Source organism: Equus quagga, chromosome 11, assembly GCF_021613505.1.
Source record: "Equus quagga isolate Etosha38 chromosome 11, UCLA_HA_Equagga_1.0, whole genome shotgun sequence".
NCBI lineage: Eukaryota > Metazoa > Chordata > Mammalia > Perissodactyla > Equidae > Equus > Equus quagga.
In genome coordinates this window covers 22,241,989-22,259,694 of record NC_060277.1, presented here as the reverse complement: position 1 = coordinate 22,259,694, position 17,706 = coordinate 22,241,989, and the positions used below count along the sequence as shown (strand labels likewise).

At 42.4% G+C, this 17,706-nt stretch overlaps 1 protein-coding gene across 2 annotated transcripts in view; it reads right to left on the bottom strand.

Moving 5' to 3' along the window:
• LAMA4 (laminin subunit alpha 4) overlaps positions 1-16,673 on the bottom strand; it is a 135,019-nt gene extending 118,346 nt beyond the window's left edge. For both annotated transcript variants that reach the window (XM_046675768.1, XM_046675769.1), the window contains exon 1: positions 16,055-16,673. In XM_046675768.1, coding sequence (XP_046531724.1) covers positions 16,055-16,252 — 198 coding nt within the window. In that variant the 5' untranslated portion in view covers positions 16,253-16,673. The remainder of the gene's footprint in view (positions 1-16,054) is intronic.
• Between the last annotated feature and the right edge of the window lie 1,033 nt (positions 16,674-17,706).

The following is a 17,706-nucleotide window of genomic DNA, read 5'->3' as shown; positions in this document are numbered from 1 at the left end:
GTCAGATTTCAAAATAACTGAATGGAAGAGCAGACAAAAAGATGGTCTACAGAAAAAAAGCACAACAAAATGTTTATTTCCACTCAAGATTTTGATATATTTCACGTCTCGGAACACAGGTCACAGGAAAAATGTGCTTCATCTGCCAACATAATCACAAATACTCTTTGAGAGCAGGAAGGGCCCAGCCCTTTAATAAAACCCAGAGATTTTAAGCACCTTACAAAGAGTAATAGTCTTCCTTCATGAAGATTATTACTCTGACCGTACATAGGTATTTATAGCACCTTAAATACAGTATTGCTCTCCCCATACTGAGGGTCCTCCTCACTCCAAAGAGGGGGGGATAGAACAAGGGATGATGGTGCCCGCCATTTTGAAAATGAACCATTGAGTGGGCAGCCGGTTAGAGATGTCCTGCCTCTCGAAGACCTCCCTATTCTGCTGACCACATTGGGGCTGCTGCAAACCCCTGAAATTCTCCTCATTTCTTATCCTCTATTAGAGTCAGGGCACATCTAAGCAGATGCTATTCGTGGGGCAGTCCCTGGATTTTACCAACTATAGTTCTGCTGAGAATTTTCTTTGAGAAACAGGTATTACATATTCCTTGCTGTTAGAAGAGTAGAGTGACTTGGCTTTAAAATCATCAGTGAGAAACCTCCACAAATAAAAGTGGAGATGCTCATACTCAGAATTGCTATAAAGCAGGTTGGGAAGGTCACAGTGGGGTATGACTGTTAGAGTGGACCACTTTGGTGCTACCACACATTTAATTTTCTTCATTAATTTCTCATGTTGCAATTTTTTGTTACATGGTAGGGAATTTTCTTAAAGTCATGTGGAAACCTGAATGATGACTGCGTGCAGGGGGAATAACAGACATGATGTGGTCTGGGGATTTTTAAAATTAGTTCTTCAATTGTTTTAAAAACAAAACGGGCATTGTTCATTTTTGAAATAGGTCTTTTTTTCTTTCTTCCTTTTAAGATCCAGGATGTGTAGTTTATTTTTGTATGACCCTCAGAAAACTCTGGCTGGAAATTCTTCAATCTTATTGTACTTGAAAGCTTTCTAAGTATAGGTGATAAAAGCATAGTTTAAGAGGTCAATAGCCATATGGAGACAAAGCAAAAATCCTTGAAATGAAAGAAAAGGCATGAATGACGTGGTTATAAATTAAATTCAAAATTAGGATAAATATAATGACCAAAAGGCCAAGAGAACTTATACAATATTTTAGTAGTTATATTACTTAGGACTAAGGCACAGATTGTGACATAAGACATAAGAAGGTAAACAAGGACATGCTCTTGTCTGATCCAGTTTAATGTCCCAGTACACAGATCACCAGGTGTTCCTCACCCCTATTATTTGTTCTGGTGATGGCATCCATGCTGTGATGAAACAGGCCAAGGGGACTGCTCCAAGAGCCAGGAAACTTGGTTCTGGTTCCTGTTCTGGAAACCCGCTGTGTGACCTCGAGGAAGCGACTAAACTTCCGGTTCCAGTTTCCTTCTCTTTCAATGATATTCATGGCACCATGATTTCTAGGCTCTTCCCATCCTAACTGCCTGGAATTCTACCAAACTTCCTGCTGTCTCAATAAGGTTACATGCTGTGAGACTTTGGGTAAATCATTTAACATCTCCACGTTTTCATAAATTAGATTAATAACCACTGGCCTGTCTCGTCTGTAAGATGGTTGCAAGGATAAAGGTGGAAACAGGTAGGAATAGACCTTGCAAACCATGGAAGCTTTCTAAGGTATTAACATTATTTTTCCACTAAGTTAGCAGTCACTGGAAATTCCAATTTTTGGCATAACATTTGTGAATAACATTTGTTCATTATCAATAGCTTTGTAAAAAGCTGAACTCTTCCAGCTATGGGTTGAGAGATACCGGAAGCTTTCCTTATTCATTGGAAGATCAGTCCTTCCTCGGTGTTCTACATATATGTCATAAAGCAAAATAAAACAAGCTGCAGCTTGCTTTAATGACACTAGAAATGCTTAAAGTGTCACTTTTTTTATTCCAATGAAAAAGTAAAGATAAAATACAGTTTTTAATATTTATTTTCTCCCTTTTAATACACACAATATTCATAGTGGAAGGATTTTGGTCTTTGAAGATAAAGGACGACAGATGGATGTAACACCATGTTGAGGGAGGGGACAGTAAGACTAAGGCTCTTTTTCATTCAGGGTGCAGGTAAGAAACTGTGGTTTAGGTTTTAGGATAAGATGATGTTTATGGTAATTGAATAATTGGTTTAAAAAAACAAGAACCAAGCAAACATCTGACCATTCCTACGAGGATCAAAAGATACCAATTATCTGGTCTTCCCGCTGCCACCCTATTCTCTTTCCAGAACTCCTTTGTTGTTTTCCTCTGCACTCCCAGGTGATAACTGAGACAAAAGTGGAATTTCCTAATTTCCTAGGAAAGGGCCAAAAATATCATTAGACAAGGAACAGGAAGCATAAAAATATCTCTCAGGAGAGCACCAATTGTTTAGAGATTTCTAGCTCGTGTCTGGAGCTACTGCAGAGACGCTCAAAGCATCAACAGCTCTGTGCAATCAGCAACACGGACTGGCCCTGAGGCAGGTGTGTGCACCACTGGGAAGCTGCCTAGGAGGCACTGATTTGAACAAGATTTTGGATAACACTTTGGAGACCTGTCATGATTTAGAATATCATCTTAGGAGCTCCAAGCATACTGGTTCTCAAACATTTTAGAGCAGAGAAACCCCTTTTTTTCCCAGTAAAATCTCATGAGGAACTCATCTATAAAACATAAAAAAGATGCTTTGGTTGAAGGAGGCAGAGCCCCAACTTCCTGCTGCCCAGCCTTCCTCAACCCAAGTTATGCCCAAGGCATTTCCATGAAGCCTCAGCTTGAAGGCCACTGATTTAGCAGGTCTTATGTTACAAGGTCTCTGATGGGACTTTTTTCCCATGATGCAATACATTTCTACAAACATCAGCAGGACCTTTGACTTCCCCCTCAACCTTGCTCTACAAGCATATGGCAAGTGACCCTAGCATCTGTTCTCTCCTTTCCAGACTACAGCCACCATTCAAATCGAGGCTCTTCTTACTCTCTCCTGGACAATTACCAATGCATGACATAGGTTACTCTGATTCCTGGCTCTCTGCTGTCTACTGCTCAATCCGTCCAATAGCCTGTTACCAGATTAATGTTGATGAAGCACAGTTCTCATTGAGTCTCTTTCTGTTCTGAAATCTTCAATGACTCCCTGATGTCCAGTCCCACCAAGAGGGACTATATCCCTTTCTAGAAGAAACCCCATGTCTTTACCAGTCCTGTCCCCTCAGCTTGGATTTTCCTCAATCTTACGGATTCACCTCAAATGGTATTTCTCCCATGAAGTCACCTGTGAACTTTCCACCAGGAGTGAAACTTCCTTCTAAACTCTCTAAGAGTTTTTATAACACAGCAATTTAATTGTATTACACTGTTAGTGTACTTATTTTATCTCTTTGACTGTTTTATTCATCTTTGTAGTGGACACGGCACTTGCTGAGGTAGTAGGTACCTTTTATAAAATAAGAGAATGAAGATATTGTCCCAGGACACCTGATTGGCAATATAGGGTGGCAATAATATTTTCCGACATACTATTTTCCATATTTCAAAATATCTAATTAAAATTAATTGTGACGTACTCAGAAAAAATAGGCAACTAAAATGAAATGCTGAATTTTCGTGTTTGTTTTTGCTTTTGGCTGAAATTAATACAGAGTGATACCACTGATTATCAGAAGCTCTCTTTTGCAGTTATAAACTACTTTGCCTCATTAAAAAATGAGTTATTGCTTAACGCACTTCACTTGGTAGGTGTTATGCACCTAATTATGTTCCCCCTCCCAATTCATAAGTTGAAGCTCTAACCTCCCATCTGATTGTCTTTGGAGATAAAGCCAATAAGGAGGTGAAAAAGGTTAAGTGAGGTCATAAGGGTAAGGCCTTAATCTGATAGAACTGGTGTCTTTCTAAAAGAGGAAGAGATTCCAGAGATCTCTCTTCCTCTCTGCACGTGCGCAGAAGAAAGGCCATGTGAGGACTCAGAGAGAAGATGGCCATCTACAGGCCAGGAGGAGAGCTCTCACCAGAAACCAACCCCAGTACCTCGATCTTGGACTTCTAGCCTCCAGAACTGTGAGAAAATAAATTTGTGTTGTTTCAGCCACCCAGTCTGTGGTATTTTGTTACAGCAGCCCTAGCAAATGAATATGATAGGTGAAATATTTTAAAACTCGAGGCTAGAGGAATAGGAGAAATTAGAGATTCTTGGGCATGAATATTGGGGGGACCACTAGTGTAATACGTTTCTTCCTCCCAGGTTAATGGTGGACTTCACCAGTGACGACCATCACAGCTAGTCTCCTGGTCCAGGAAGGCGGAGCCCCTGAGTCTGCCTCAGAGAGAATCACACCTTGGATTGTGGCTTCCAGCACTCAGCTCTTAATCATCATGTGCTGAACGCATAACTCACTTATTTCAGACATGGTGCTTTATGTAGTGCTTGAAAATTTCTAGGAAAGGAGTTAACAGCCTATGTTTATTTTAGGTCTGACCTGAATCTTTTCTGTTGCTAAACTCCCTTTCTTTTTATACCATCATTTATAGAGAAAAAAATTGAAAAGATAAACTGTTTCTAAATCTTCACTCAGTTTTCCTATGATTGACATAGTTTGATCATTTCCCCTGAGGTCCTGCTTTTACTACATTTCAAGTTCTTTCCTTATCCTTCCATCAAGTTCTTTGAAGTTGTAGGTCCCTAAAACAGACTCAGGATTCCACTGATATGACTAATGTTTAGCATAGTTGGAGATACATGAATACATGCACATTCAGACATTATGTCAATTTGTATTCGTATGATGTCTAAAGGAGAACCTCCCATTATTACCAAGATGATAGACTTCATTTACTCTATAAGGTAAAAAAAAAAAGTCAAACTATAAACATATCACTAATTTAAATGTTCTTTATAGACGCATCAACCAAGACCACTCTGGCATTCCCGGGTGATGCTGGGGACCCTTGTTAGCTGAGCTATTGTAAAGTACTTGAGATTTAGAAACGTAGATGTTCAAGGCTCATTATAGGACAAAGATTAAGAACTTGGAGCCAGATTTTCTAAACTGTGACCTTGTATAACTTCTATGTGACTCAGTTTCCTCATCTGTAAAATGATGCTAATAGTAGTGCCTTCCTCATTATGTGATAAGGAACAAGTGAACCAATATTACTCATAAAGTGCTTAGAACAATGCCTAGGACACAGCAAGTGCTAATCATGTGCTTAGGAAATAAAGTGAAAAGTATCTTCGGAAATCAGCCGGTTAGCTCTCCTGAATGGGTTCAAGGGTGGCTGTCCTCTAAGGCTGTTATAAAATACCAAGGGGCCCTCTGAGGGCTGAAGCCACAAGGAGGAGAGCTGGAGTCTGCCAGGAGAATGGGGATGCCCCCTCTGATGCAGGAGGTGGCACAGACCCTGACTCAAGAGTGCTTTCCTGCAGATCTCAATCCCTCCTGAAAGGTACCAGCTTGAGGACTAGCCTTGGGGATTTTCACTTTGGGGAACGAGCTCTTCCATATCTCTTAACATGATCTTTCTGGTCTGGGACACAGACCACACTCTCCACTCCCTGAAGACACATTATCCTGATTCAGAAAGCTTCCTTGTTAGCAAGAGCAGCATTACCGTCTCACTATTTCTGGAAGAGTCCGAGCAACACCCTATTTGTAAGCGATCCTCTTTCTAGGATACAGATGCTGGGGAGTAGGCGGGAATAGGAAACCTCCCCTAGCATCTCATGTCTCTCCTCAAAAGCCCCTTCCTGAGCACCTGCAACGTGTGGGCCACGGTTTCAGGAAGCGACCCTACTCCTTAGCTCCTTCAGAGGCCTCGGAGTAGCAGTTCGCTTTGAAGCTTGTTTTTTATTCTAAAGTGCACCTTTTCAGGCCGGGGGCTAGTACCTGTGTGGGCCTGTGAGGCCTGTCACCAGCCTCACACAGCCATGATTTGGTTTTATATTTTAGACCTCCCTGTAATTATATCAAAAAAACCTCCTTTTCTGGGTTCTCAATTTCCCCTACATCCATTCAAAATTCCAGCCCAGCTGCATGTTAGAAGTTAGAGCTTCTCATACTTCTAAGTGCAGGTGGACAACCTGGGGATCTGGTCCAAATGCAGATTCTGTGCTTGGGTGGGAACTGAGAATCTGCATCTCTAGCATGTGCCCTTCTGGTGCTGATGCTGCCGTCCCTGGGCCACACTTTGAGTCATGATGATTTAGATGCCCTTCCCCATAGCCAGCAAAGATCAAGGCGTTCACGAACCAGGGCAGGTTTCCTCACACACTGACAATTCTGACTTCCAGAAAGGTCTTTGAAAATATTTGCTTCTAAATGTTGCATCCTGCCCGATGTAGAGCAGGTTATCAAATTAGGCTTCCTCTTTACCTTATCATGAAGACTCAGTTGACAGCTGTATTGTGTGTATTATAACACAGTAATTTCAGTTCATGTTTATAATGAATCAATAATCCATCACTATCTTTCCCTTCCTTTTGCATGGAGTAAAAATACATTCTCCTCTCTGGTCCTTCCGTCATGTGCCATTACCTGTTACGAGGCACACTGACAGGAGACTTCCCTCAGTAATTCCTCATGTCCCTCACCACTTTCACTGTTATCCTTCCTGTTTCTCTTTGTGGAGCTTCGTGTTTAGGGCCATCCTGAAGGGTCTGGATAGGGCAGACGGTGGACCCAGGAACCCTGGTGTAGGAGACCATTGACATTCATTGGACACACGTAGGTGTCTGCAACTAGTGTTGTCTGGGAAGCCTCCTTGGTGTGTCATCTTGGAAAGGCTCAGTCTATGGTGGGGCCAGTGTTCTGTTCTGCAGACCATCCTCAGCCCTGTGCCCCTAGTTGCAAGAAGCAAGGAAAAGGACAGCGTTAAAGCACCACCCTCACCCCTCCATCAGATCAGCACCCTGTGTTTCCCTCAGGATCTGTGCTCCTAAATCTTAGGGTTCTAACTTAGACAGCAACTGTGACTGTGTGATTCTGTTCCTTAAGCCAGCTTCCCTTTAACTAGTATAAATGTTAACCTATTTGTTAGACAATTATAGAACTTTGTTGCTGGAAGTAACCTTGGTTTTGTTTTTTCAAGCGTAGAAACTGAGGCCCCTGGAGGTGAAGGGACTTGCCCAGGTTCCTTTAACTGGTAACAGCGATTGGGTTGTTAGTGTCATGGCCAAGAACCAGAATAGTCAGTTGAAGACTCACAGTCCAGTGCTTGTCTCACTCTGCACAATTCTGTGAGACCCTCTGATTGATCACCTAACTTACGGATAAATAGAAACAATAAACAGTAAAGTGAACACAGTCATGCGTTGCTTAACGATGGGGATATGTTCTGAGAAATGCATCGTTAGGCAATTTTGACTTATGCAAACCTAGATGGTAGCCTACTGCACACCTAGGCTCTATGGTACTAATCTTATGGGACCACTGTTCTATGTGCGGGCCATCGCTGACCGAAATATTTTCTGCAGTGATTATAACAGTATATTAGAAGTAAACGATTTTCCTCTAAGAGATGTTATAGATAAACGCACTTAAGGATCCCCAGTTCTACAGCTGAGGATGAATAAGTCCACTGAAACAATTTGAAAAACATAAGGCTGGAAGTCAGAAGGCGCTTTCTGGGGCTGCCGCTAATGACGTTTGTGTCCTTAGGGCAGCCCCCTCGCTCCCCCCGCACCCCCGCCACCAACTCAGTTCCCTCACCTACAAGATGAGAGGGCTGAATCTCTAAACCCCCATTCTAGATCTAACATTCTATGATTCCCTTGATTTTATGGTTCACTCTGCAAGGTACAATAGCGTTATGCATCCAATAATAACCACCCGCTGGCTCTGCATTCAAACAGGTCTCCTTTATGCTGTGGTAGAGAGAATTCTGTGTGGCAGTACAGGCTCCGGGGCTTGTCTCTTATGAAAGGAATTTCAGGCTGTCTCTTGGCATTGATCGTGACAGACAACAATTCCGAGGGAACATATAGAATGAGGCAATTATTCATGCACCGCGAAGAAACACTGGCCCATCTGCAGGCATTGATTCTGTTCAATCTCCAAATAATAGGCATTTAGCACCTCACCTGTGACCTGGGGAGCGACAGAACCACAGATGACAGAACCCCCTGCTGCACCCAGTCATGGCAGCTCTGCAGGAAGAAGGGTTACATTAGGGTGCTCTGAGCTTGTCAAACTGTATCACCGTTCATCAAGGGGAAACACACAATGTGGCCGGGAAGCTTGAAAGGCACTGTGGAATAGCTCACTGTGGAAGAAGAGGCTGCCTGCAATTTTAAGCCCAAGACCCTGAATTTGCACACTGGCTCTGTGCTGTGATTCTAGATGGCTCTACAGCCCTAGCATGCCCTGCTCACTAGACATTTCTCTTGCCTTCTGCTGCTGTCTATATTATGCATTCCTCTGGGGCCGACATTTGGCTTCACAGAGCTGCTTGGTTGAGTATGCCATGTTGCAATTCACTTTGTAACTAGACAACAGTATTGCATGGAACAGTCATGTCTGAGGCGAGTTTTAGTGAAGAGTCTTTGATCTCTAGACTTCCTGATTTCCTTCAAAGTATTCATGCCACTCCATCTAATGGAGGGCATAACTGCAAAATAAATAGTAATACACAAAGTCTGCACTGTGCTCCAGGGTCCTTTTAGCTGTAGTATAAAGTGTGGATTACTGGTCCAGTCTGAAAGAGACTTGTGCTAACGCAGCTGTTAAGGTTATGGGAATCCTCCAACTCATCACTTCTCATGGAGTCATAAGTGTAGATGCTTCACTCCATTTAGGTAAACAATAAGTTTCTAGCTTCCACCAAAATATAACACACCAACTAAGAAAGTCCTGGAAGTGAAAAGAGAGTCATATTGCATATTACCCAAAATACATCTGACCAGCCCTCTCTTTTTTTTTAAATGGAATTTGTTTCTTTATGTATTTTTTTTCTTTATGCAGAGGATTTGGGCTTGAATATGGATACTTTCCCATTAGCCTTCAGCCTCGGAATGCTGTTTTCCCCAAGTTTCTCATGGTAAAAAGACTCGGATTCAGAGCCGAACTGCTGGCAGCTGAATTTCATTAAGACTTTGATGGGAAACTTAAGTTGGAATTACAAACATCTGTGGTTAAACTTCCCTTTAGTAAACCATTTCCCAGACTTTAACGTTACCACATTAGGAGCAGAAAAGAAAAACAGTTGAAAAAGAATGCTACTCATTGGCAAGTGCTGGAATCAATATTTAAATATTCTTCTATGTGGTTACTATATCTCAACGAACTAGCAGATGTACTTGTTTTAGAAAACAAATAACTAATCGTTTGGAAATGCTGAGTTTTGGAACTCAAAGTATGAACTGGCAATCTGATTTTAATGGTTTCTAATCAATTAAATCTCTCAAAATTATGTCTGGCTATCATTATATTTATATGGTTACCTTGAGCAAGGAAAAACCCTAAAGGAGAGGAGTGATTTTGGCATTAGATACTGCAAGAAACTATGACAAATCAGATTTAGGAATTTACTTGTTAAAGAAAAAAAGAGGTTATAGTCCTTATATCAAAGGTGTTCGGTTTTTGGTTCAGCTTTTCGGGGATTTAGAAAAACTCGTTCATTTCTCTTAATGGCTCAGATCACCCTATTGCAGGGGAAAGGCTACGTGTAAAGAACCATTAGGGATACAATGATTATAAAAGCTGAACTACAGTCTCCTTTCTCTCCAGTGTTGGACAATCAGCAAATTTATAAGCAAAAGTTGAAAGTAATCCAATTTATAGAATAAGTAAAAGTTTGGATAAAAATAGACTGATTTTAGAAATCTTAACTTGCAGAAGAGAGAGAGAACTGAGGGGAGACTTTGAGTTAGGCAATTTACATATATTATTTCACTTAAATTTCACAACAATCTTGCAAAGCAAATGCATTTCTATTCATTTTATGATCAAACAAACTGAGCCTCTGAAAGATGAACTAATTTGCTCAGAGTCAAACAGCTAGAAAGTAGTGGAGCTGGATTCAGAGCACGTCTGTCTGGCGAGATGCCCACATTGTGCCTTTGATGGAAGGTACATTTCAAATGCTGTAAAACAGAGAGTGTAAACAAACAGCCCTTGGGATGAATCGGGCCATCAGATATACTTTCCACAGGGTATTAAAAAAATTGTCAGCAATATCACTTAAGAATCCAGATTCTGTCTTCTCTTGAGAAAATAGACCCAGCAACACTGAGTAGTGGCTGTCCCTCTACTCACAGGGTGTGTTCCTTTCATGGCCTGGTTATTTTTTGCTTGGCCTCTATAAGAATCTGAGTTTTAAAACTTTCTGTGTCCCATGTGATCAGCATTTCCACTTCTGGGTATACACCCAAAAGAACTGAAAGCAGGGATTCAAACAGGTATGTACACCAATGTTTACAGCAGCACTAGTCACAGTAGCCAAAATGTGGAAACAACCCAAATGTCCATTGACAGATAAATGGATAAACAAAATGTGATATATACATACAATAGAATATTATTCAGCCTTGAAGAAGAATGAAATTTGGACACATGCTACAATACGGACAAACCTCGAAGACTTTATCCTGAGTGAAATAAGCTAGGCACAAAAAGAGGAAGATCGTAAACCCACTTTTATGAGGTACCCAGAGTAGTCAAATTCATAGAAACAGAAGGTAGAATGGTAGTAGCCAGGGCCAGGGGCCAGGGGGTAATGAGGAGTTACTGTTTAATGGGTATTGAGTTTCAGTTTCAGAAGATGAAAAAAGTGTGGAGTTGGATGGTTGCATAACAATGCGAATGTACCCAATGCCACTCAAAAATGATTAAAGTGGTAAATTTTATGTTATGTATATTTCACCACAATAATAATAATAAAAAAAGCTTCTGGTTAAATCAGAGAACTCTGGAACTAGAGCAAATGGAATTCTTTATTTCCACAAACTTTATAATAAATTCTGTAAGATAGGCCATGTACTCCTGTAGGTGGTGCTGTTTTGAATTCTCCACCTATTAATCCAAATCAAAAGCTTCTAACATAGGCCGTAGCTCCATGTAGAAGAGACATACTAGAATAAGCTTGTAAAAGGAAAACAGGATACAAGAAAACGCTACAGTTAACAACAACAAAAAAAGAACTCTGTCAGGGAGACCCAGTGATATGTTGGGAAAAGAGAATGGAATTTGGAAACTTTGGGCAAGGTACTTACTATCCCCAAACACCAATTTGCTCATCTGTAAAATGGGCATAGTTTTCACCATTGAGTAAGTATCAAATAACACAATACATGTAGGTTCATGGGACATAGTAGAAGTCAATTAAGTCTTAATTTTTTCTTATATGAGTAGTTTAAAAAGTAGTTATTAGACTGAGCAGGGAAGAAAAGTTATCTCAATTCTTTGGCAATCCTAAGATTTTATGCAACTTATGCTACTCATCTAGCAAGCACTGCATAAATGGGCTTTGAATGGCATTTTATGTATTTTCATTTTAAGAAATCCCCAAAACTTTGACTGAAATTATGCCTACAGATAGTTCTATTTACCTAACCACCTTTTCCTAGATACCCTGCATAGTCGAATTACTTTTATAAACTCCTTCCTAGCTGTGCCACTTACCAGGCAGGGTGCCCGGGTAAATGCTCTGTGCCTCAGTTTCCACATTTACAAAGTGAGATAATAACTGTACCAGTCTTATTGAGTTGTCACGAGGGTTAAAGAAAATAACTCATGGAAAGTGCTTAGAACAGTGTCTGGGACATGGTGAATTCTCAATGAGTATTAGCCATAAGCTATGCTATTATTCTTACTACTACTGCTACTATATTCCATTTCTTCTAAAACATGTTTCCAGGAACTTTCTTTGGTGTTTGGTGAGTGGGTGATTGTGCCCTACTGGCCTAGCTCAGGAGTAATACTTTTTCCACATTACCCCCATGCCACTTAGCTTGTAGCCACTCTCACAGAACATTCATTCTGCTTTACGTAGCGGCTGTGTATATGTTTTTCTTTCTTAGATTGCTTACTTTCTGAGGGTAGGGATGTGACTCTGGCTTCTTTTTGACCCTCCTGGTGCCTGTTTTATTGTTCCATACATGGTAAGGCTCCAAACTTGCTCATTGGATGAATATGAAGTGAATGAAATAATGACTATATGTGGGGGATTTGATGGCCTAGGCCAGTGACTAGAGATCCTAATGTGATTCTACAGGACCTTTATCAAAGTAAGGGGACCAAGAAAGGAAAAGGGAAGCAGATAGTGAAAGAGATCTAAACCGTCTTTTGATAAAGATTTTGCAATCCTTTAGTGGCAGGGAGCCTAATTATGTGTTGGAGCATGGGATCGCATATCAACAGTGAAAAGTCTAGAGGAAAAGTCCCTCAGAATTCACCTAGCTCATACTGCAAGTTTTCAGCAAGTAAGTTTGTCCAGGGTGGGGTAGATTTGCACACGCGGCTCGTGGGACGCTGATTTTCTAGGAGGGAAGCTAACAACAACAACAGCAAAACCCAGTCAGGTTACCAGAAGATAAATTCCTGTTTCCCCTCAGAGAATTTTGCTCAATATTGTCAATTATTTCTCTTATTTCCTCGATTATCTACCAAAGGCAGTGACAGCCCTGTTACCCTCCCCCGCCTCCCCCTTCGTCCTTCCAGCAGAGCCCCCACTCCCTTCTGAGTCTCCGTGTGGTATCTTTCCAGCCACGTGGTGTCAACCTGTAACCTAGTGTTCTTGACCTTATTAACCCCTGCTTCTTTTTGATAGACAAGAAGTCACTCCTCCCAAGGACACTCCGGTACCCTTTCTTGGGGACTGTTCCTGTCTTCACCCTGCACCACCTCCAGTTCTTTTGCATATCCATACTGGCCAAGAAGACTTTTGCCTAGTTTCACTTGCTATAGAGTCTACGATGAAATTAAGACTTTCTTTTCCTAAATATGAAATATTAGAAGACTGAATATACGTTTAAAGATCTTATAAGCGTCTTTAAAAAGGTCTCCCCTTCGCCCACATCCATCTACTGAGGATCATTGCTCTCACCATCAACTCAGCAACAATGGACTCCATAAATTGCTCGTAAAAAAGCAGAAGGTGGGAAAATCCTACCAATTAGCACAGGGTTACTCGCTTGGCTTGTTTTAGAAGGAAAGGAGGGGCCTTTCTTCTTGGTCACCCAGCACTCTCCATCCTCGTATTCAGTGCATATTTCATGTACTTGTTCCCTTAACTCACACTGTGCACCACAGTGTGCTGGCATCCGTGTTGAGGGCGGAGGATCCAGGGGTGAGAGGACACAAGCCCTGCTATGGAGGAGCTCAAGGGAACCTTAGGGAGGCTCTCAGCCAAGCGCCTCCCACTGCTCCGTGCTTGCCTTAGTATTCATCCTCGTTCCCTTTGAAGGAGAATTGGGGAATAAATAACCATTCATATAAATCCAATTCAAATAAAATGAATGTAATTTTAGAATATCTTCCCATCCACATCTTGAACCTCCCACAAATAATTTATGTGTCCAGGGTCTCTTTCTCCCTCTCTAGATGTAAATATAATCTCCTGAACCAATTCACTAGGGTGGTTGTACCATGTTATTAAACCTCTGGAATGTATTTGGTTTAAGGTCTCCTTACTGGCTATGAAGAGCATGGGAAACCCACATGGCAGGAGGTTGGGATCGCCGTGGGACCACAGGCTCACTGGAGGCCTCATGTGAAACTATGCGGTGGGAACACAATTACCCCAATCCCACCCTTTCTACATCATATACTTTGACCCTCCTGGAATGACTAATAGCTTCTTTCTGTTTCCCTAAACCAAAAGCCTCAACTGACATTCTGAACCTATTAGACTCTGACAGTATTACAAATTTAACCCACTATGGGACACTCTTTCTGGTGGGAAGGACAGAGACAGAGATATAGCAATATTAAGTAAAATAGCACCATAAAAAGAAAGTTCTGAGAAGTATTCCCCAATAAAGGTTTCTTTTAATTCAATCATCCATGTATTTTATAATCATAATAATAGCACTTAGCATGTATAAAGCATTTATACTATGTCAGACACTGTTAAGCACTCTCTTTCTATATATTTTACCTAATTTCATCAAGATAACTGTATGACATGACACCAATAACTTCTCTAAGGTTCACTTTCTTTATCTGCAATTTGAGCATCTGTAATTTGCCCAAGGTAAGGGGCAGGTAAGCTGAAATTTGAACTTGGGACCATCAGACTGCAAAGCCTGCAATCTAAAACACTCTGCTGTGACACCTTCTATTATTTCACGGAAGATATGAGTTTATGAGAAATTGCTCAAGGTCTCCACAATAAATTTAAGGTCCCCTAAAAATCAAATAATTATTTTCTCATTTTTTATGGGATGAGAGTTACAAAAACTTACATGTGCTTATCTTTTTAGAATTAGCAGATAAAAATAAAGGATGCCCAGATAAACTTAAATTTCAGATAAACAATGAATAAATTTTTAGTATAAATATATCCCATGCAATAGCAGAGACAGAACCAAAAATTTACTTGTTGTTTACCTGAGATTCCAGTTTAATTGGGCATCTTGTATTTTATCTGGCAACTCTATCCTTAAGTGAAGCATTTCATTCAGGGACTTTCCATGCTCAAAGCAACAGGTGGACCTAATGCTTCCTAGGGGTTAATTCCAAGCCTGTGGAGAAGCCAGGCCTTCCCATAGTGTGGAGCCTTTCCTGGTCTGGCTTCTCCTCGTGTTCTGAGCATGAGGTCGACCAGAAGTCGTGCCCTCTCTTTCTCCTGGAGGTCACATTTTGCACCATAATGCGGGGTTGGGGTGCTCTGGCCCTACCCACCCTCCTCCTTTTTTGGGGCATGGGTAGGGCTCACCCCCGGAGAAGGAACATCTTCAAGAACCTTATTTTATCAGTAATAATGAATAACCACAGTTATACTAACAGTTAGTAGAATCAGCAGCAATAATCCAGACTTCATGCTGTCAGAAATGGTGTCAATCCACGTACTGCTTTGCTTCTATAGTTGCTGTAACCATAGCTTTAGGGGTGTGTGTGTGTGCGTGTGCGCGCGTGTGTGTGTGTGTGTGTTGTTAGGTCAACAGCTCCTTCCTTTCCCATGAACTTAGGTGACTTCACTTTCCTCCTGCTTAGCATCTCCCACGCACTGGACATGCTGTTGTCCGCCTCGGTCCAGGGGGCTCTTAAATCACTCACTCTGGATTCATCCTCCTTTACCCACTTTCTACACTTTGGCTACGCTTTCAACATAATGGCTATGAATAAATATATCATCAATAGCATTTCCTGATCATTTTTACTTTTGGGATGAGGCTTGACTTTCACCATCACTTCTTGTTTCTGGAATATAGTGACTCGTGTCTATTTAAGGCATCTGCTCTGCAGTATCCTAACAGCTTCTTTAGAGCCCCATGGCCCTCACCCACCCCCGCACTCTCCCCTACTGCAGAGGACTTTCTGTTTAATTTGTGACAAAAGGATTGGTCCCGCAGTATTGTTCCCACTGTCCTAACATCACCGAGGAGCAGGAAGCCAGGGACAGAGCACACACATTAAGTGCTGTGGCTTGACAAAGATGACCCTACTGGGACATACAAGTGGCAGAGAGTCACAGACCTGCCACTGCAGCTCCAGATGAGTCTAGCACCCACGCAGAGGGCACAGAACACATGCACTTTTGCTAGTTTGAACAGTGACACGTTCCAAAGCTTCAACTCTCTGCTAACAACGTCAAATCCAACTTACAAAGAACAACTTTTTATTTCAAGTTTCTGAACTGATGTGGTCCGGATGAAACTCTCAAGGAAGACAGAGAAAAAGAGGAGGGGAGAGAGAGGGACACGAGCATGGCACACGCAGCCCGCGGGGCGCAGGTGCCCCAGCAGGGTGACAATAGCAGGAACACCGTACCTCGGCGGCAGCAGGCGGCAGCCTTCCGGGAGCCACGCGGGGCTCGCTTGTCTCAGGCGGGTCTGGTCTGCCGACCGCTGAGCTCCCTTCAATGTCAAAAGCCAAAGCGGCGTCGTCTCCGGACGCCGCGCCGGACCAGGCAGCGCCCCAGAGGAGCCACAGAGGCAGGACTGAGCGCCAGGCTGAGCTCAAAGCCATCTCTCCGCGGACATCCAACAGGGCTCTCCCAGGGGCTCGGCCACTGTCTGTCCTTGTCGGTCAGTGATGCGGCGGGGCCTCGTTTATTTGACCTTCTCTGCGTCTGCAGTTTCCAGATGTGGGAACTCAAGGCAGCCCAACGAGCAACTTAATAAAAACAGGGAGAGTGAGAGAGTAGGCGAGTGACTCTCTCTCTCTTTCTCTCTCTCCTCTTACTCTCTTCCCTCTCTGTTCACTTTCTCTCTTTCTCCCCAGAGGCGCTGGCTGAAGACAGTAGAGAGGATGGAGCTTAACGCTGAGCATCAAAAGACAGACCGGGTTGGGGCGAGCCCCGCGAGCACCGGCCACCTCCTGTCCCGGGCGCGTCGGGACTGAGGGCTGCGCTGTCCTGGCTTCCTTCCCACGCCCATTCTCACCACTCCCTTTTTACCTTCCACTTCCAGGCCCTCCCACTCCAAGTTGGCCTTTCAGACACGAGGCCAACCCTTCCTTGCGGCCTCCCCTCCCCTCTCAGTTTGGAGCCCCTCCAAGGGCCCCAGATGAATATTCAGCTTTTGTGATTGCTTCCTTACATCTCTTATTTATTTAGCCAAGGTGCCGGATGTCTTAGCTATATTTATATAGATCTTTTATGTGGTCCCGGCTAGTTTGCAGGAAAGTGGGAGGAAAAGGGATTCTAGGGGCGGGCCAGAAGTAGATGATCTCAGATGACAGAGGAGGAGGGCATCCACTCTTTTGAGCAAGGTCTCTCATTTTCTAGAGGTGGGGTGCTGTACTCTTTGTACGAATATCTTCTCTTGAGACTGGCTGGCCGCCCCTCTTTCTCCCGACAGTCTTCACCCAGAGGGCTTGGGAGAAGAGTATCGTTCACTGCAGTGCTGGAAAATGACTTCATTACTCAAATGCATGAACTTTTATTTACAAAGAACATCTTGTTTTCGTCCTAAAGAGGTGCTTTGTAAGGGGCCCGGAACAAGGCTTGCAGTGTATGAGCCTGTCAAATATACTGCCACAGCCCTGACCTCTTCCTCCTGGCCTGTAATCTCATGCCTACTACATCCATCTGAGTCATGTAACCTTTCCAAGACTTCAGGGCGAAGTTGGCCTACAGTTATGCTGGGGTACCCCAGTGGATGAGTCACTGGTCACTATGGCTGATAAATACCTTTGCTTACATTGGCTTCATAATGAAACTTTAAACATTCCCATGAGACTCAAACATGGCTTAAAGAGGATTGGATGGGACAACTATAAAATGACACCCAAGTAAGTTTCTAGGTGTTTGAAATCATCCACAATCATGCAAAAAAACATTTTCATAAAACCTCATTGTTAGCTATATTTTATAGGACAAAAAGCATTTTATCTGAGGATAAACAAAACTGCCATTTATTTTGCACTTACCGTGTGTCAGATACTTTGCATACCTTACTTGTAAGCCTCAGAGCATTCCT